At 36.9% G+C, this 21631-nt stretch overlaps 1 protein-coding gene across 1 annotated transcript in view; it reads right to left on the reverse strand.

The window, feature by feature from the left end:
• Window positions 1-1343: 1343 nt before the first annotated feature.
• LOC126235570 (leucine-rich repeat and calponin homology domain-containing protein) overlaps window positions 1344-21631 on the reverse strand; it is a 198742-nt gene continuing 178454 nt past the window's right edge. The window contains exons 17-18 of the mRNA XM_049944287.1: window positions 10796-10920; window positions 1344-3390 (exon numbers count right to left, since the gene is read on the reverse strand). Of these exons, the coding sequence (XP_049800244.1) occupies window positions 10801-10920 (120 nt within the window). The 3' untranslated portion in view covers window positions 1344-3390; window positions 10796-10800. The remainder of the gene's footprint in view (window positions 3391-10795; window positions 10921-21631) is intronic.

A 21631-nucleotide genomic window follows, 5' to 3' on the forward strand; every position in this document is an offset into this window, starting at 1 on the left:
CTAGCTTTCAAAATATCTGAATTCAGGTTAATTACTCACAATCTGGCAAAATTGCTGATAGCCTTTTTTTGGAGCTTCACAAGAGAGGAAGAATGAGGGGAGGAAGTCTGTCAAAGAACTGTCACTCTTTTCTGGCTGTAGAAGAGTGTGTGGTTATCAGGCGATTCAACCAGTAACTGCTGTGCTTGAGCTGCATGACATGCTAAGAATATTGCCACTTGTTTTCTGATCACAACACGTTGCAAAAAATTTCCATTGCAACAATACATGTGTCTGAAGCCATGCAGTTTATGCTTTGTTATAATATGAAGAGTTTCTAGAGTATCTTGTTCATATAAGAAATTCCAAGCACTCCTTGGAAATTTTTTCACAACAAAGATGTTTCTAAGGAGTCTGTATGCACCCTGTTTATGTTAACATATTTCTGTTTTTTTAAATACTGTGCTTCCTGTTGTCAATCTTGACTTCTGCTCTTATCATTGCTTTTACTACTCAAATAAAAAAAGTCGTCTATTACTTATTGTGCCACAAATATTATAAACATAGGTTCACCTTTCTTGAATGTATCATCTTAGGTAAGTTTCAGGGTCAGTATTGCTTTCTCTGGAACCAAAACTGACCCTCCATGGGTCAGCTTCTACCAGTCTTTCCATTCTTCTTCAAAAAATTTATTTCAATTCCACATCTGTACAAATTATGGCTTGTGAACAACTATATTGCTATACAAGAAAAATCTGTTATCGCAAGCAAATATTCACAGTTCTGGTAGAATATCTCTCTCTATCTCTCTCTCTCTCCCTCACACACACACACACACACACACACACACACACACACACACACACACAGCGACAATTTGACAATTTCAGTAATATGGGTAAGAGTAGTAGTAGCCATGCCGTATACCAAATGTAACTTTTTCACAAACTTATGTGGGTATGACTACCAACCAACTGCCCACCTGATCGAATGTCTGTCAAATGTGGCCTAGAATGCATTTAACCACCCAGAGCCAGTATACACTGCAGTTTCACAACCAGCATCACCTGAATTCTTACTTCTGTCCCCCAGATTCTGTCCATTTTGTAGATGAGAATTTATCCTTACAACACATCATCCCCACTCCCTCCATTTCACTGGGTGCCACACACATCTCCTCTACCCACTCAAGCCAACACAACACCTCAACATAGTTGGCTTTACTCTTTCCATTATCTGTATATCCAGGAGTTTTTATTATTGTATTTACTAAAAATTAAAGGAACTAAATTATTGTTCTGTGTACCTGTATGAGAATAAGTTTCTCATTAGAAACCAAATAAATAGGGCACTTTTATGGTAAATGTTTTGTAAAACTGCTTTATTCAAATTGGTGGAAATTCTAATTTTAAACATTGTTGTCATAACTTAAAAAGTTGACATCTGACAAATTCATCGATCCAAATACAACTGTCTGAAGTCAGTCTTAAGTTTACTGGTAACAACAAACATTAACCAGCTAAAAGTGATGTACAAGAACACTTATATGTCTCCGTTATCCTTATTTTGCACGAAATGTACAACCAAATTCACAGCCCATAGCATAGTTTATACTTTATACATTTACATGCAAAATGATACATTCTCTTATTAAAAGTTTTCTACACTGTTAAAATTACAATTGGCAAATGCTGAAATAATGTAATTGAGCTGTACAGTAACAAATAATATGATAAAAAAAAATGAGGGAAAGGAAGTTAGCTCAGGTAACATGGATCTGGACAAGGGTCCTCATTATACAAAGAGATCAATTATTCCAAGGTGGTGTGTTCATTACATGCATTATACAAACACCATAATGTTCACTTACAATGGTGACAAATATAATGATAACTGAAATTATAAACAGTGAGATGAAATACACTCCCTTACAATATGAAAATAATTTCTTTTGCTACAGCAAACAGTCATAGATGGTTACTACATGTATTATTAACTGATGGCAGTTTTAAGTCAATATACATTACATATGCTTGGAAGTGCTGTAAAAAAACTAGCCTATTTTTGCTTGCAGTCTTGTAGTTCTGGAGCATGCCTTTACGAATTATATCATATTACTACTATGCTAGCATACACTTCTAGTTTCCTCAGCAAAAAATTTTCTTGATAAAATATTTTGTTTAAGATAGTGAATAGCTGTTACCTTTTGTTGACAACTACCTGTCTATACTATTTTAATGTAATAACAAACTGTAAAATAATAGTGAATTTGAGCATTACATAAAAATCATTAATTCTCATAGCATCAATTTTAGCCAAAATATTAAACTCCAGTTATCTGATGACAGAAAATCCAGTATTAAGTGCTTGTTCCATGTCACATTCAAATAGTTATATTAACTGAACCTAAGTGACTAAAATCATGGATGAAGAACATACTGATACTGATGACTGCATGACTGCATATAATTATGGATTTAGATGAACTCATGGTTTATAATATCATAAGCCAAATATTCACACACAAAACTGCAAACTTCAGTGTTGCACACATTACTGTGCAACTAAACATGAATACAAAGTGTATTTTTAAAATGGAAGCCTAAAGGTAACACCCATAAAATGAAGCTTCAACATCATGGCTTCACTAAAGAAACTGACCAGTAAATGGATGTATAACATCTCCTTGCTGTAGAAGCAAATGGGAAGCAGTTCTTCCACAATAAGCTTGAGTACCTACAATACATAACTACTTTTAGAAAGATGAAAAATAATGCATTCAATGAAAACTGGCATACTCCTAAATCCTTAATAAGTTCATACGAAAATATCATATTTTTATTTTTGCCTCATATCATACAGGAAGTGCAGCAGGATCATCAAATTAATTATGACTGTTCTGTTGACTATAGGAAGTGCCATAGGCCATTTGATCATTATGGCCTGTGTCAGACAATTCAGTAGGAAAGTGTCTATTATCTCCAAATACAAAAGCATATCATCAATTGTTTTGATGCTGAAGAACGTTTTAGTAAAATCCTCAGTGTCATTATTTAATAACGGTAGCTACATCACAAAATGACAATTTAACTCAAGCTCAAAATGTAGCATTATTTCTCTATTAAGCCAAACTAGGAAACTGCATGCATTTGCATATTAAAATAATAGCATCATTTTAAAAATTATCTATGGCAATATATTATTTTATAAAATCACACAATTACAACATATAAATAACACATCTGTACAGCTAGTACCATGACAAAAAATTCTTTGGCACATTGTCTTTGTAATAAGTAGTAGATGTGACTTGGTATCTCACATTCACTTGATAGGTCCCTGTACTGCCACAGCAGAAATTCTCGGAAGAAGTATGTAAAACACTCTTTCTTCACCTAACCTGTGCTCCCACTGCAAAAGAAATGAAAAGTAAAATAGAACAATAAAAACACTGAAATTGAAATCTACAGGATCGGATTAGCTGAAACGTTCAATTGATAAATATACATGTCAATTAATGTTTCAGATATGCAGCAGCACTAGATAAAGGCACATAAGTGGTTGGAATAACACTACATTTAACATACTGTGATGTGACATACACGCACACATAACACTATTATCATTAACTGCTGTTATTTCACCTAGCAGTCACAGTTGCATTGCAGTAGCTCAGCTAATGAAATCCACCGATTTCCAGATGCACCTATTTGTTGTCCTGTCTCTCCTAGCCATTCTAATTAATTAATGCTTCTTTCCATCTCTTGCTTGCTAGCAATCCTCACTTTTTAAAATAGTTTTCAGCTTGAAATTTCATGTATATTTACCTTAAGTAAAAAATTAAAATCCGCAATAATTATGAATTTTTTATTTCACACGTATCAAAAAGCTTGTCTTTGAAAAGTATACTTACTTTCCCAAAAGCTTTCTGTGTAAGTTTAACTCTCTTGCCCATTTCTTTTGCACTCCACTCAATCATTGTTCTAAACTGCATTTAATCTCTTGCACATTTCTTTGCACTCCATCCAATCATTGTTTTCAATTGCCTTAAATACAAGACCTTTACTGCTTCCATGGCTTAATTGTTAATTTGTGTTTTTTTTATTTTCGGTATGTTGATTATACATTATTTTAGTCAGATTATAATACTTTCAAGCCTACTCCTTGCTCTATCACACTCTCCCATTCACAGTTGGATTTATCTTAACTACAAGCAAAGAGTACAATTTACTAATTTCCAGAATTCTGGAAAGCATGACATCAGCAGCTATTCTGGTTAACCAAATTATGCAGTAAACTGCAAAGAACCATAAAAGTTGCAATATTAATTTCCTTTATTACTTGATCGACTAGTTCTGAGCCTAAGATCATTATCAAATCATCCAGTAAGCTATGCAATAACATACATTACAACAGCCACATGAATGCTCATTGTACTTAAACACTTCTTTCATATACAGCACCACAGGGCTGAAATTCATTCACCAAACTCAGTTGACCATAGTTAGCCTCATGCCTGACACATCAGCCATTCATAAGGAGTTGCAGTTTTCTATTTGTATGTCCATGGGCTGCAAGTGGACATAGGAACCAACATGTAGTGGACAACCCCAAAAGGAAGATCAACAGATTCAACCTCCCTAGGAAATTGTGGACAAGTTTGGTCTGCATTGGAAGAAATATTGGTAAGTGTAAGGAGCTACTGAACAAGTAGTGTTTATTGGACAGTCCTAAATGTAAGTGTGGAGATATCCAATCAATGGACCATTTACTTGTGTGTGAAGTGCATGACTATGAGGGTGGTCTGAAAGACATACACAGGTTTTCATTCTCAGCCACAGAGTGACTCAAGAATATTTTTTATTAAGTCAATTGGATACGAGTAACAAGGGTGACTGTTGATGCTATTTAAGCAAACAGGGACTATTCCACAAGATTTCGGGATTGCAGCCGGATCTCATAGACTTCTTTCCACGATATTTCGGCTGACAACCTTACAGCCATCTTCAGGCGAGTGTTTGACACTCGCCTGAAGATGGCTGTAAGGTTGTCAGCCGAAATATCGTGGAAAGAAGTCTATGAGATCCGGCTGCAATCCCGAAATCTTATGGAATATTCGATACGCCGGGAAAACTTCAAGAGTCAAAACAGGGACTATTTTGCAAAAAATGTAGGTTATAGATCACTACAATGATTGCAGTGAGGAGGAGACTGGGGTGCTCAATGAGGTTCTTCCACTGAATCATAGATTATGTCAGAAAGACCAGAAAATTGAGGAACAGGAGGTGAAGATTTGTGCCCATCAGGAAGAGCCAGAAAATGAAATTTGAGTTACAGCAGGTGGAGGAGGAAAAATAGAAGAGAGGCTGGGAAAAGGTGGCATGCAAAGGGTGGGCAGGTGAAAATTTTTGTTAGAAAATTCAAAATTCAGTTAAGTGATACATTTCAGTTGCCACCAGAATTAAAGAGGGTAGGGCCTCATATAGATGTAGAAAGCTGTAGGATACAGCAGAACAGCGCTAGGAAACTTACAGATATGTCAGGCCAAAAACAAAATGGGAAAAGGATGGCTCTGCAGTCATGGAAGGGGTGTAGGCCAGCAGCTACAGGAAAAATTAGGTTCAGGATCCAGGTCAAGATTCTGTGAAATCAAGGGCTAGCCTTAGCCACATAACAGAATCCTTAGGACAAATGTGTAAGGATTTTAGTACAGAAGACCTGGTTTTGATTGCTGGGGAGCCAGAAACAGTGTGGCCAAAAATGGTAGATATACTATTAAGGGTGGTCTGGACAAAATAGGAACAGCTACTGAGAACAAAAATGTGGGTTGTGATGGAGGTATGTGGTTCCATGGCCAGCCCTGTGTTAACTCAGTGGTAAAGTGAGTTAACGTGGAGCTGATAGGGCTCCTTCAGATGGATGCAAAATCTCATATCAGTACTGTTCATGTAGTTGCTACAGGATACTGGGAATATAGATCTCATGGCCTACATGATTTAAAGGCCAACAAATATATTAGCAGAAAACATAAGAGGATTCATCAGTACACAATCGCAAATCCCGGTGGCTACAGGGATCAAGTAGGACACTAGTTTTAGATCAAATACAAGATTCAGAAAGACAGTATTAAAGAAATTTAAACCGACAAAGATTCCCAGTTTATCTTACAAGAACAGAGAGAAAGATGAAATCAACTTGTTCATCAGAATATTATGGAAGGGTAAAAAATAAAGTAAATGATATTTTGTCGGAGATTGACATGTTGTGATGGTGTAAAAATACTTGCTGATAAAGTAAAAACAGCAACCCATCACTGGTTCAGTTTCATCCTCAGATGGCAGTTCACATTTAAAATTACATTATGCTGTATACGTGATGTTATGGCAAAAGTTCCTTGTGGTGATAGTGTCATTAAAAACACACACACAAACAAATATTTCCACTACTCATAAACATCCATTAGTCATTATTCAGAAAGAAAAACTGTACATGGCCAGCATGCTGCCATACAAATACTTTTTAATCTTTTTTATGTGTGTTTTCTTTTTATCCTCCTGTAGGGTGTATACGTGGACAAGGGAAAAAAATTCCTAGATTTTTCCCAGATTTCCCGGTTAAAAATACAGTTTCTCCTGGGTGAAAATACACTTTTTCCATGTTAAGTGACAGTATACTCTTATTTGGCACTGTAAAACTCATCAATCCTTTGAATGTTTATGGTTTTATACACCAGAGCAGAATTTCCCAGCACTTTTGAAAACTTAACTCAGAGGGGAAAAAACACGTTTTGAAAGACCTTTGATGTGCAAAACATGTACGCTGCATATTTTCGTATTACGAAGGTATAAATTCCAATGTCACCAAACACTGCATGTCACTTTCCTAAGCATTGAAATCGAGATTGCGATGTGCTTTTTTAAGCCAGTCATAGCTCATGTCACGTGATCTCACCAGCTGACAGCACAGGACATGCAAATAAGAAAAGTTAATGGTTTAAATTAATATACATAGCATTCACCTATAGTATTGGTTTTTAAGATTAATAAGCTGGAAGAGAAGCTAAGCTTCCACATATAATGTTGATCTTTTTTGTGCTTGTTACACTTTAAGATACATCACATAAATATGCCAGTAAAATTTTTAATAACGACGTAAATATCTGATCTTCTGGGCTCGAAATTCTTCTAAATGGTCATCCTCAAAGAGTTGATTTTTAAATGAGAATCAAACGCTTTGCGATTTAAAAAATTCATCGTACATTCTCGCACATAGCTCATCTTACGTAAAAGGAAATCTCCTTTGAATGTAACGCTTTTCAAACTGCCATTCGCAATATTTTCCTGCGACCTGTTAGAAATAGGTTCGTTTCAGCAGTTGTAAGAGAGTTCCAGATAACAAGTGTCACCGCGCTTGCGCAGCTACAATGACGCAGGAAACCCATATGTTCGTACATGTAAAACATTAAAAGATCTTACATTATGTCATAAAAGAAACAAGACATCAGAGGATACTTCTAGAGCGTCGGAATTTCGTGAACCATACTGAAATGAATAATTCGGCTTAAAATGCATATTCATATGCAAATTTTCTTTGAGTACCAGTACTGTATTATCCCATGTTTGGTTCTTTATTATGGCATAATGCCATACGCGCACTTGAAATGCAGCGAACAGTTGAAACTAGCCAATGGTGTGAAATTAAACACTTTGTTTCAAATAAATTGACTGCCTCAATAGAAAAGATTAATAAAAGCCAAATCTCTTTAGCAAACCAGCCAAAACAACTTCATTGTTCTGTAAGGCGATTAATGTTTGACTGTCAGAAAGGTGGAAATAAAATCTGAAACTAATAACATATTTTAGCCTTCCATAATTACACAAATGTATTTTAATTCATTTGATAGCTCCCGGCCACAAAAATCCGTTTTGTTATCATTTAACATGAGAACAATAAACGAAGAGGAAACAACAAAATCACTAAACGTAATTCAGGTCACTTGGAGATGACACACCTCCCCACCACAACTCACACTGCTCTGTGCATCAGCCCGGGATTTACTGTATTTCCGAACCGGGGCAATATTAAGTAGTGACACCCAGCCACACTTCTGTAACCAGAAGCGGGAGAAGGTACTACTCATACGCGACTCAGCTGCGCTTGCGCAAGAGCCTGCCCACAACTGCTCAAATGAATCTAATTTAAACAGTTGTCACGTCATGCTCATCGGAGGCAATTTGTTGTTACAAAGCATTCCATAGTCCTCCTAAGCCTTTGACACACTTTGCTGTTGGCAGAAGGTTGTATGAGCACTGTTTTGTTGTTGTATATGGCGCATTTCCTTTGCAACTTAAGTTTTATTTTCTTTCTTTTTTTTCTCCTATTAATGTTTTGTTGCTGCAGTATTATTCTGCAGTAGTGGTATACAGTAATATCCTTTGTTAGAGTATTGGTTCTTACCAGTCAAAATCACAAAAATTTAACTGAAAACTAAAACAATGAAAAATTCCCTGAATTCTAAACAATTCTCGGGTTTTTCCCGGTTTTCTCCCGGATGAAAAAATTCCCGGGTTTTTCGCAGATCTCCCAGTTGTCCCGAGTCGTACACACCCTGACCCGACATGGAGAACACATAGCTAATTAACTAACTAACTGTAAAACAATGGAAAATCCAGGTTGGAATAATGACAATATTATGAAAAGCATAGTTATTCACCATACAGCAGAGATGCTGAAACACAGATAGGCATAACAAAAAGACTGTCAGAAAGTAAGCTTTTGGCCAACAAGGCCTTCATCGGAAAAAGAAAAAAGCACACACCCACCCACACCCACACCAACACACACACACACACACACACACTTGGCTGCTAAGGTCAGACTGCGACCAGAATGGGGGTGGTGGGTGTAAGGATGAGGCTGGGGTGGGAAGCGGGAGAGATAGTAGGATAGGGTGGGGGACTGTAAAGTGCTGCATGTAAGAGCATACAGTGATGAGATGGAGAGAGGGTAGGGCAGCTTGGTGCAGTCGAGAAGTTAGACAGGGGGGCAGGGGTTGGGGTGGACGGGGGGGGGGGGGGGGAAAGGTATCAGAAAAGGAGGGAAGTAAACAGACTGTGAGTGTGTTCATATGATAGAGGGCTGTGTGTGCTGAAATAGGAACAGGGAAGGGGCTACATGGGTAGGGACAACGATTAAGGAAAGTTAGGCAAGGAAGACTATATTGCAGGGTGAGTTCCCACCTGTGCAATTCAGAAATATTTCTGTTGGTAGGAAGGACCCAGATGGCACAGGCTTTGGAGCAGTCACTGAAGCGAAGAACATTGTGTTGGGCAGAGTGTTCAGCAACTGGGTGGTCCAACTGTTTCTTGGCAACCGTTTGTCACTGGCCATTCATAGAGCCATACACCTTGCTGGCTGTCATTCCCACAAAGAATGGAGTGCAGACTGCAGCTTAGTTTGTAGATCACATGACTGGTTCCACAGGTAGTCCTGCCTTTGATGGGATACGTGATGCTTGTGACCAGACTGGAGTAGTTGGTGATGGGAGGGATTATAGGACAGGTCTTGCACCCAGATCTACTGTAGGGCTATGAGCCATGAAGCAAGGGGTTGGGAGCAGGGGTTGTGTAGGGATGGACGAGGATATGGCACAGGCTTAGTGAATGGTGGAATACCATTGTGGGAGAGACGGGAAGGATAGTCGAGAGAACATTCCTCATCTCAGGGCATGACTAGAGGTAGTCGAAACCTAAGTGTCACCTGTGCTGTTAGCAGTATCAACTGAAGGGAACTGCTAACCAATCCATATGCGTCTTTGTGAACAAATTACTGAATAATTTTCCTTTTTATGTACTTAACTTTTGTTTTATTCTCTTCTAATCTGTACTGTTTATTCTCCATATTTCACTTTCCTGTAAGATTGCACCCGAGACAAATGTCTTCACAAAAAAGAACTTCAAACAATTAAGTGTTTATTTGGTTTAACATATATTTCTCTTTTCCAAGGTGGCTTTCCTTATTATTGTAAGTCTATCCTTTTTATCCTCCTTAAACCTGCCATTGTCAGTTATTTTGCTGCAAAACAGCAAAACCCTTCTTCTGTTTTTAACAGCTTATTTCTTAATCTCCTTACATTCCATTGCCCTTGTTTAACTTTTATTGATGTTCATTTTGTAACCTCAGCTGACCCTCCAAGTCCTTCGCCATCTCTGACTGAATCACAACATAATCAGAAAAACTGTAATTTTTTTCTTCTCAATGAACTTTTAATTTCTTTCTGAAATTTTGCCTAAATTCCTTGACTGCTTCCTCATTGTACAATTGAATTATGTGTCTCATTCCCTTCTCAAATACTGCCTCTCTTTTATCTCCTTTGGTTCTTAAAACTTTAGTCTGGTCAGGGTGCAGGTTGTAGCTGATGTTCCTCTCTGTTTATTTGATACTTTTTAACTGCAGAATTTCGAAGGTAATAATGTGACAAACTAGATAAGTGCTATAAAATAAGATAATGAACTGGTCCTGTCATACACCATCTCCTGATCATCTGAGACAGTTAACTTTAATAATTTTCCACAAGAGCATGTTTATAACAAGGCAACAGTTATGTTAACCCAGACCCTCTACTGTAACCTTAGCTACAAATTTCAAACCAAACAGGCGAACATGGTGACAAGAAACAGTAGTTTTGTACAATGTGTCAAGATACTTATTTACTTCTGATATTAACATGACAGTAGAATTACTGTTGTTCATTCTTATTGTCTCTAAAATAACAACAGCTCCGATCATACTTGATAATAATAAAAAATATACGTACGTAATTCAAGGTGCTGTGTGTGCTGGTGACCGAGGCTGATGAAACCTGAGGAGTTCTGATACTGTAATAGCAACTTGCACCAAACCTCTGCCCTCAAGCACATCTGATGCACAGCAAATAAGTGGCTGAAATTTAATCATTCATATTTGAAACAGTAATTTAAGAATGAGAGAATAATGTAGCATGCTACAGGATAAATACTGCAAATATATGTGCATGTACTTTTTCATTTATTAACATAAGCAGAAAATTATTTCAGACTGTACACATAATTTAATGCTTTACAGGAAACATGCTAAACTCTGCAATTATTTTTTATTATTCTTACATGTTATTTATTTCTCAAATCTCATAATATCTACATAATAAAGGAGAGAGACCAACATAAAACAAGAGGATATGATGAAGGAGGAGGAAAAGGAAGTATGACAACAACAATAATAAAAGGCAAAAAACATAAGAGATTAAAAAAATAGCCTGTCACAGATTTATAAAATTTGTCATTTGCAATACTGTAATTGATTTAGGAGTAAAAGCAGTATCATAATGATAAGAGTCACCATCTTATAATGACTAATTCCTTCTTAATCTCTCTCTCTCTACTGTGTCACACATATAACATCGTACTTCGTGAAACTCTAATACATGACAATGAATCATACTTGAAAATGATACCAGAAATATAAATATAATAGAAAATGCAGTTTTTACGGAATTATTGTATCATTCATACAACTGACATGGGCTGCAGAGCACAAGGTACAAAAAAACTCCATCCTTTATCTTTCCACACTTTTATTCCCTCACACCAACAGAAAATTTTTGTAATATATATATTTCCCCCCCTTCTAATGTTGTTTTCTCTTTTGATGACTGTTTCTTGTTTCCTATTGATTCCTATTTATACTGCCTCTGTTTGTCTCAGCTTTACTTAACTTTTTGTCTGTCTTTTCATTACCTCTGACATGCTAACTGCTACATCCATCAATTCCAATATCATAGTTTTTGAAATCTCATCGATTGCTAACATAGCTGATACCTCATAATTTGTTGTAGAATCCTTGACCTGGGCAGCTTTCCTGTTCAACTGATGAATAATTTTATTTCCGGTAACCCAAATGAAGAAGCTCCTAGTTCAGTTTTATTTTTGGTTGACCACAGTCTCACTTTCGAGACCAGTTTGCTTATAGATGCTTTGGCACAATCTCATATTTTCAGAGAAAATGTCTAAAAAGTACTGTGCCTACATTCGGTATCATTGTACCTTCTTTGTCTTGAGAACTAGTCATTACAACAGTAAACCAATAGTACTTAAATGATAGATACGCCATAAAGAAGAGAATATCTGAAAATATGGAGACGTGAATTACTGGAGACCTTTATCAAAATAATATAGATATGAAGGCGGTGAACTAATATTACAGAGTGTACATAAAGTCCGGGAACACTTTCAATTATTTATTGAACAAGAACTAAACATTGTACAGATGTCATACATATTGCGTTTTGAAGAGAGAAACAGAAAGTTTTTTTTCCATGTATACCACGACAGCCTGGTTTGGTAATTTGCCAGTAGTCAGTGCTAAACGTAAACATGGCTCCACATTCACTTCACTCACACTGGGATGTCTGCTCCTCTGCTGGGCACAAGGGACCCATCGTAAAGAATTTGTTGTGCCACTGGTACATGGCCTTCCTTGTTGGTGGCTTCTTACCGTACATGCTTCTAAGCATCCGTAGAACAGCTGTAGCACTCCAACACACAGAAAGCTCGCTCTGCACCTGAACTCACCATGTTTGCGACTAACGCTATTGGCAAATTACCAAGGGCAGTATACATGCAAAAAAAGAACTTTCAGGGTTTCTCTTCAAAATTACATATGTATGATGTATGATATCTGTACAATGTTTGGTCCTTGTGCAATAAATAATTGAAAAGTGTTCCCGGACTTTATGTACACCCTGTATTTAAACATTTGCTTTATAATGCAGATTCATGTAACTAAGTTCTTTGTATTGTAATTGAAAACCTGGGTACAAATAATTTTCATTCATCCATTCATTCATCATGTGCCATACCTCCCACCAAGAAGGAGAATCTTCAGTGATGTTGTACAAGTCAAGTCATACATTAAGAAGTAACTCTTAAAAGCTTGGCCTGTGCACTGCACTTTGAACAGGTAGCTGCCAGACAACAGTAGATTCAATGAAGAGTCAAAATTACAATAAAAAATTCGTTTCCTTAATGTTCCGAGCCGCTGGAGATGGCAGTTGTGTGCGTTGGCCAAAAGCTAAATCAGAACAGTATTTGCATTGTGCTTATCTGACTCACCATGTCATCTTTATGATGAGTAACAATCTCTTCTTTCCCTTATACTGTTGATGTTTTAACCAGGAGTTTCCACTGCTTCATTTTCTGAATGGGGCGTCGAAGGGGTTGCCTGCCCTCGAGCACTAGAGCAGCCACTAGCCAACACTCATCCGAATGGATGTTGAAGTCTCTGACAGGTACATTTTTACCATGCTCAACAAAGGTATGTGGGTGGCACTGAGGCTCTTGCTGAGCAGGGATGTCTTAGAGGGGACCTTTCCTAATTTATTCCCACCATGTCAATGTTGAGCCCCTCTGCGATCATGCCAATGGAAGATGAGAAACAGGAGGGCTGAGAAAGCATAAACACCCATTGCTGCTTTGGATCAGATTCAAGTTTTGTTGAATGGTTTTGAAAGGCCTCTAGTGGTATCATCCTGTATACCAGAGCAAAATTGTGGTTGCACTACACTCCAAAGGGGGCCATATAAAGTTCAATTGCATTGTCATCTTGTGATGTTCTTACAATAGGGTTGAATCATCTGGGTTGTGTCAGCAGTGACAAGTGTTGTCAAGGTCTCATTGCACTGCGAACTGTTTTTTTGAACACAAAATGTGTGGGAATCGATGCCTTAAGGAAAGGAATGCTTTTATTGATGCCCCTTATGCCACCTTCAGAGGGCTTTCCATGTCGATTTTGAGTGGCAGGTGTCCAAAATGCCCTCCTCAGTCACTCGTAAGAAAACTGTGTGATGACCTCCATCACATAGGCTTCATAACAAGGAGTGAAATGTGGGTAAAAGGAGGAGTGACTATCTTGCCATCATTTGACATGTCCACAATGACTTTGAGCAAACTTGTGGTGAAATTTGGTGTCAATGTGGTATTAATAACCCACCTTACCTCAAATAAATTTCTGAGCTGTGGCCTTTCTTTTCACATGTATCTGAAGTATCACTGAGCCAGAGGGTGTCCGAGGGTGCTACGCTTTTGCACTACCACAGAGGAAAGTTCTTGGCACCTTTCTAGGCACTCATGCACCGCAACGGGAGACAACTATGGGGTTTCAAAAAATTTATACTTTTTGTGCAGTGTATAATAAAACTGTTTAAAAACTTCTGGTAAAAAGGACTCTCAGTTCTTTTTCTGAAACTGTCTTTATCCTTATATCTCCCAGATGATCCAATAAACTGAGCAAGATGGAACAGTGGTCAAGGTACTAATGTAACACTTGAGTCTCAGCAGCCAAAATTACAGTTTGCATTTTCTGGTTACTGCTACATGGTTATGACCAATTTCCTATTCCATCATTGTATAACACAAGTTTGTTTCTAATGTTCTTTTTGTTGACATAATCTTGAACCTCAACATGCTAGCATTCTGTCCCAGTCATCAACTTATCTTTGTTGAACAAAAAACTGTCAGTCAGGCGCTGTAAAACCATTACATAGTCATTGTACATTGTATTTACGACATACTGTTCATCCCATTACTATTTCAGTGCTATTTTTATCAACAATATCAACCATGTTAATATCTTCTTTTGATTCTAAAGACTACTTCATCCCTTTTCAACTTTTAATACAGAAAAAAACATAGACAAGAAGTCCTCTTAAATAATATTAGCCTACAATAATTATAAATCTTTGTAGAAGTCACAAGAAACAGGTTAATTCTGTGCTCAAAAGCTAAATGAGGCTCACTTTTATTTACAAAAACTCACGAACTTAAAGGTTCAGCATAGCTGTATGCTTGGTGAAGCTCCACCAAACAAATGTGGCACAAAAATTCACCAGTATTATGTAATGTTTTTGCAACAAGGAAAAAAGGTTCAACTCACTTTCATATACAAAGTCAAAATTTTATTGAAATATATGCATAAAAGTTATTTAAAATCCAAGATGTGAAACAAATTAAAATCTTGATACTGTTTTAATGCTTAGTAAGAATTCCACAGTGTAACAACGAACTTTACAAAACTGAGTATCACAAAAGACTTCCACTATTTACCAATAGTGTTGTTCAAAATGCAAATATAGATGTTCAAATACAATCTTTTTACTGTGTGTCTAACATTTAACCACTGCACCATGTTTTCAAGTATACAATTTGTGCATCCACCTAGACAAGGCAAAATTCCTCAGTAGTCAAGTACGGTATGAAATAAGTTACATTAAAATTGAATGAGTTTGTAATAGATAATTAAAATTTGGGAACAGTTCTCACAGAATTCTGAAATTGGAATGATACACCTTTACAGACTAGTACTGACAAATGTCTACAAATTTTAACAATTGTGCTGCAACCAATCAATTTGTCAACATGTAATAATGTATACAAACAAGAGGTTTGTCTTTAAATTGCACATTAAAAACTGGAATATATTTTGTTATATTATCAACAGAAAAATATTGCTTCCCTATGACTAAAGACATAAAAACTTATTAAAGAAAAACATATGTTACAATGAAAGGAATTATTCTTGATCAACATAAATCAATATAATAAAAATACTTTTATTTAGTATGTGTAACACATACATAATACTGTTTTATTAAGAAAAAAAAATTCCATCCATCTCTGAATATGTTCACTTTAAATATACCCACAGAAAAATAAAGCAAGCCACCATAGAGAGCCAGGACTAAGAGTCTCAGATTCAAAAGGTCTTTTTGCGTAAATAGAGAGAGAGGGAAAGCTTTGGCTTTCTGGAAAGATTTTTAAAATGTTCTCATACAGGTATGTTTTGCGCTGACTATTTACTACAATATATGCTCATATAAAATAAACAAAAATATAATAAAAAAGCTCATTTCAGTATTTATAACTAATAATCTCTTTTTGTGAATGTTGAAAGTGGCAGTATAGTTGACAAAAGATGATGCCTGATGCAGTGGGCTTAAATGCCTACTTCATGTTTCTACCTCTACTTATCATGTGATTTTGTATGTGTCTCTAAGGCAGCACACTGGTGTTGTTGCATCTGTATAGCTGACTATCATTTGTGGCATCAGCCATTTGCATTTTGCACTTGAAAGCTGGCAATAGTGTTGCCAACAATCACAAAACTACTTCTACAGACTCCATTATAGTATGAGAGAGAGAGAGAGAGAGAGAGAGAGAGAGAGAGAGAGAGAGAGAGAGGAGGGGGTGGGGAGGCAGAGAGCATGTAGATAACTGTTATTTCTGGCAGTTAGTAACAATAAATGTAAATAAAAGCAGTACTTTAGGGAATTGGGGGAAATAATTTTTCCAAACCAGTAATTAACCTGATACTTTTTTTCACTTACAACTTGTGTAATCATAAATAAAAAACACACATTTGAAAATATTTTAATTGTTAATATAGCTTACAGTGTGTGTGTGTGTGTGTGTGTGTGTGTGTGTGTGTGTGTGTGTGTGTGCACGAGTGGTAAGTATCTCATTTGTGTCATTACTGCGATTCAGTAGGTTTTGCCTCAAATGTATAATTTTAAGTACTGCTATTTTCAGTCAGAATATAAATATTGGTTTTGATTCACAATATCTATTGGCAAGTATCCAGTATGTGATTATGAAAAGTCAGGAACAAATAAATGCTGTTCTTCATTTGGAATGCAGATTACACTCAGCACATTAAATAACCGCAAGACATTTCAGAAAACAGATTTAGAAAGTAAAGGATAAAAAGTCAGCTAACTGAATCCCATATTACTTTTAATACATATGTGCTAGAAAAAATGTAGACCAAGTACAAATAAATTATAACAACAGAACTTTATGTTTATGAAGCATTATCTTGGAAGCCTCACAAAAAACAGTAAACATTGGTTAGCTGCTCCAGCATTCAAATGAGTAATATCCTTTGCTTCTCCCCCTGTCAAACAATGCATCAATCAGCCCTCTGGGATGCTAAATTCTTGGCATGGCAACCACTTGCAATGGATCTCCAACTAGCTATTACTGCCAGGTGCGACACACATGCATTTAATGGTTTCTTGAATGCAAATTGCAGTAAAATTTATTGATATTCATCATCAGGATATGCAGTCTCATACATGGTTGTTAAAATATCTGCAAGTGGTGTAGGGAGTATACAGATGGAAAGATCCAAATTTTTATGACACTGTTATGGAAGTTGTACAAAGCACTGTTTACAGGACCAACTGAAAATCTGGAATATTTGAAGGTGTGTAGAAGATGGGTCTTGCAAATACTCAGAGCACACTATCAATGCAAATTTCTTTGGCACTAAGCAGACAGAACAATCATTGTATTCTATTGTAAATACTAATGAAATTTGGGTACTGCACTTCAGCCCCGAGATAAAATATTGAACAAGCAAGTCTTCACCAACGACACTAAAATTCAAACAAACACAATCTACCAGCAAAGTCATGACAGCTTAGGTTAGGGAATGAAAACGGGTATCATCAGCTGACTTCATGGGTTCTGAAACTACAAGTAACACTAACACATATGAGGAATATTTAAAAAAAAAAGACCAGACTTTTGAAATGGAGCTTCAAACAGGAGAGGGATGCACTGCAGCTACTGAGCACACTTTGTTGTAACTTAGACAAGAAACTGCCATTAGCCTCATTTCAGAGTGACCGTTAGTATCTGAGCTAAAGCCACTGAAGTGAGCACGTGCCCAAGCTGTTCACTGTCACTGGGTTAGTGACAGTGACAGAGCTTGAAGGACTCTCTATCAGTTTTTGTGTGTGTGTGTGTGTGTGTGTGTGTGTGTGTGTGTGTGTGTGTGTGTGTGTGTGTGTAGGCGCACTTATGTGTGTGCATGAAAAATTTGCTACAAACTTGGAAACTTGGCAGAACTTTTACAGATACATTCAGTTGCTTTGGATGGCCAAATGGTCTCTTTGTCCATATAAAGCACACAAGTCAGTCAGAGATCAAGGTGAGGATGGTAGGTTGATATTTTTTGACTGCAAAGGCATTGCATTACCCATGATGTGTTTGTACTACATATTGTCTAATTAAAATTATTTGCTAGTTGACCCTTCGCATGTTGGAATGCATGAACTGTTCTGTTTCCGAACTGAACAGAGAGAGAGAGAGAGAGAGAGAGAGAGAGAGAGAGAGAGAGAGAGAGAGAGAGAGAAATGACATACAGATGTTTCATACACTGCACTAACCAAACACTACTGAATCATTTAGCACAAGATGCAATTCAGGACACATATTCAAGTATATCATCACAGACATTGGCCTACAGTAGATGACATTGCATGGTGCCAAAATCTTTGAAGGCAGAAAATCATCATTCTGGCTGGATCTGTAGAGGAATAAATACAAAGCTGTAATGGTATGTGGTGCTGTAATGTAGTGGATGAGTTACAGGTTTGTGGATTTGAATCTCCACTGGAGATAAAATCTTTTCATTTTTAAATCTTTGTTAAAATGACTATTATTTTTACTCAATTAATTGGTTTAAACATGACTTCTTTTTTATTTTTTATTCTTCAGCATATCATTTTCATAATCACATTTGCTTTTTTATTTGTTCTTATTTTTCCCTCCTATTATCCTTTTTTCATTTGGAATCTGCCAGAGTCGCCTATAACCTGTAACCGAGTGAGTGATCACCAGACTGCCAATCAATTGCTATTGTGTCAGCTCATGCAGCCAGTATGAGGGTAGTGTCACGTAACTAAGTAAAGTGAGAAATTACAGTTCACTTTCTGCTGGGTATTCATCTATCCAGCAATTTGAATCAACACATTTATGCAGCAGCGAAATTGAATTGTGGGTATTGTTTTAAATTATTTGACATTTATCTTGGATTTTACCTATGTAGTTTGCTTCTGTCCTTATAATATCACTGAATGGGGATCTGAGTTGATGCTTTGACTGTGTGGTTTACACTCCCTCAAATTCAGTCATAATTTTTGTTCAGCTAAACTTGTGAATTTCATGCTGGGGTGGTTTATGAATTGACAGTTGTTTGCATTGGGCAGTTGCTTATTTAACTGTTAATTAAGATGTTTCCTGCTAATAAGTGGTGTCTTTGTAACGATGGGGTTGCTAATAATGTTAGAGCTATGAGAATTTCCATATTCAGACAACAGTATAACTATACACTTAAAGTGACTCTGGTTCTCGCCGACCACAGACACCACATATAGGAGTCTGTATTACTTATTATCACACAACATTGTTGCTACAAAATGTTTATCCACACTAAGTTGCCTAAGCATTGAGTACACAATTTCTCCATGCTCTCAAATTGTTTCGTTAACCTAACTTTGAAGCACTCACTTCTAGGTGATTCCAGTGCTAGTGGCTTTAGTTTAGTCCTTCGCCATTGATGCGACTTGCTTGTGACACTCCATTTGCTTAATGATGAGTGATTTAACCTACCGTGTTCATGTTTGAAACCTGGAGTGAGTATGACTGTGTGTGGATGAAATTTGTTAAGATAACTGTAGGCAGAACATTACAATGGATGTTATTGTGGAGAGGCTACCCTGCGGGTGTTCCCAAATGTTGGTTTACAGCTTCAGTGTTTGCTACTGTGAATGGTGTTAGTAGCAACGTTTACGGTCGTTAATTTGGTTACAAGTAATAAAGCGGCAGCTTTCTGCTTCCTTGGTGTAAGCTGCAAGCAGAGTCGCCATGCTCAAATACATTGAGTGAGCTCTGTATTTCTGGGCTAAGATTAACCGTCTGTCAGTGTAAGATCTGAGTGGTGAATAGGTCTAGTTCCTGTTTACTAATTAGGGGTTACATATTGTGGTTTTTCCACCTTAGGTTAGGCAAGTTACTACCTGTTTAAGTTATTATTAATATAATAGTACTAAGTTATTCATAAGGTGCGCTAGTGTAGTGCTTTTATGATGTGGCTGAGTATACTAGTGAACCAGATTGGTAAATGGCATAGCTAGCAGTGGGTGTCCCTTCAGTGGCTGGTACAAATTATTCTCTGTTTATCTGTGTCTTTGTGGCCAATGCTGATCAGTAATGTACATACATCTGAGGCACTGAGAACCACAAGGGGCCAAAACACAGAAACAAAGTTCTGAGAAAAATAGATGTTTATGAAAATAAAATTTGTAGACAACCAATCATTCTCATACATCTAAACTGTTTTCAACCAAGTCTCAACACCCTATGCTTCTTATGACAAAATTATGTACCCACCTTGTTGCAAAATATTAATATTTAAAATTATATTTATTATTAATGTTAATTCATAAAATTTCCATATGAAGTCTAGTGGCAATAGTGTCTTGACTGCTGCAAAGTTTATAACTAATGTAAAACTAGAATCAAGACACTCTCCACAAGAAATGTTCTAAAAAATCTCTGATAAAGAGTTCAAATTTCTAGGTGTTCAGATAGATAGTAAGCTGTCATGCAAAGCCCACATTCAGGATCTTGTTCAAAGACTTAATACCTGCCTTTTTACTATTCAAACGGTATCTGACGTGAGTGATCATTCAACATGAAAATTAGTCTATTTTCCTCATTTTCATTCGCTAATGCCGTATGGTATTATATTTTGTGGTAACACTTCCCACTCTAAAAGGATATTTTTGGCTCAGAAACACGCGGTTCGGGCAATAAGTGGTGTAAGTTCACGAACCTCTTGTCGACCACTGTTCACGAGTCCGGGTATTTTGATATTAGCCTCTCTCTCTCTCTCTCTCTCTCTCTCTCTATATATATATATATATATATATATATCTTGTTAACAGTATTAACTTATTCCCAAGACTAAGCAGCTTTCACTTGGTTAATACTCAGCAGAAATCAAACCTGCATTTGCATTGGACTTCCTTAACTCTTGTGCAGAAAGGTGTGCAGTGTACTGCTGCACCCATTTTCAATAAGCTACCACTCAAATTCAGAAATCTTAGCGGTAATCTACACGCTTTCAAATCGAAACTGAAGAGTTTCCCCATGGGTCGCTCCTTCTATTCTGTCAAGGAGTTCCTTGAAAAATTAAGCTGTTTCTCGTTGTATTGTTGGTTGGTTGGTTGGTTTGGGGAAGGAGACCAGACAGCGTGGTCATCGGTCTCATCGGATTAGGGAAGGATGGGGAAGGAAGTCGGCCGTGTCCTTTCAGAGGAACCATCCCGGCATTTGCTTGGAGCGATTTAGGGAAATCACGGAAAACCTAAATGAGGATGGCCGGACGCGGGATTGAACCGTCGTCCTCCCGAATGCGAATCCAGTGTCTAACCACTGCGCCACCCCGCTTGGTCTCATTGTATTGTTGACTCCGTTTACTTACAGTTATGGACTGACTCTTTTCAGGTTCATAAACATTTATTTTAATCTGTTATTACTTTTATGTAGTAATTTCATGTACTAACATTTTCATGACGTGGGAGATTTGCTCCTCAATTTGGTCCTATGGAACTTGACATATAAATAAAGTAAATATAATAAATTTTAAAAAAAGTTATGTGGCTTGAGGTTGAGATAAAATTGCTGATACACCTCTGATTATGAAGTATTACTACTACATGCATGATGTAGACACTAAATTATGTTGTCAACAATTGAGCAGTGCAGAGCAA

Source organism: Schistocerca nitens, chromosome 2 (assembly GCF_023898315.1).
Source record: "Schistocerca nitens isolate TAMUIC-IGC-003100 chromosome 2, iqSchNite1.1, whole genome shotgun sequence".
NCBI lineage: Eukaryota > Metazoa > Arthropoda > Insecta > Orthoptera > Acrididae > Schistocerca > Schistocerca nitens.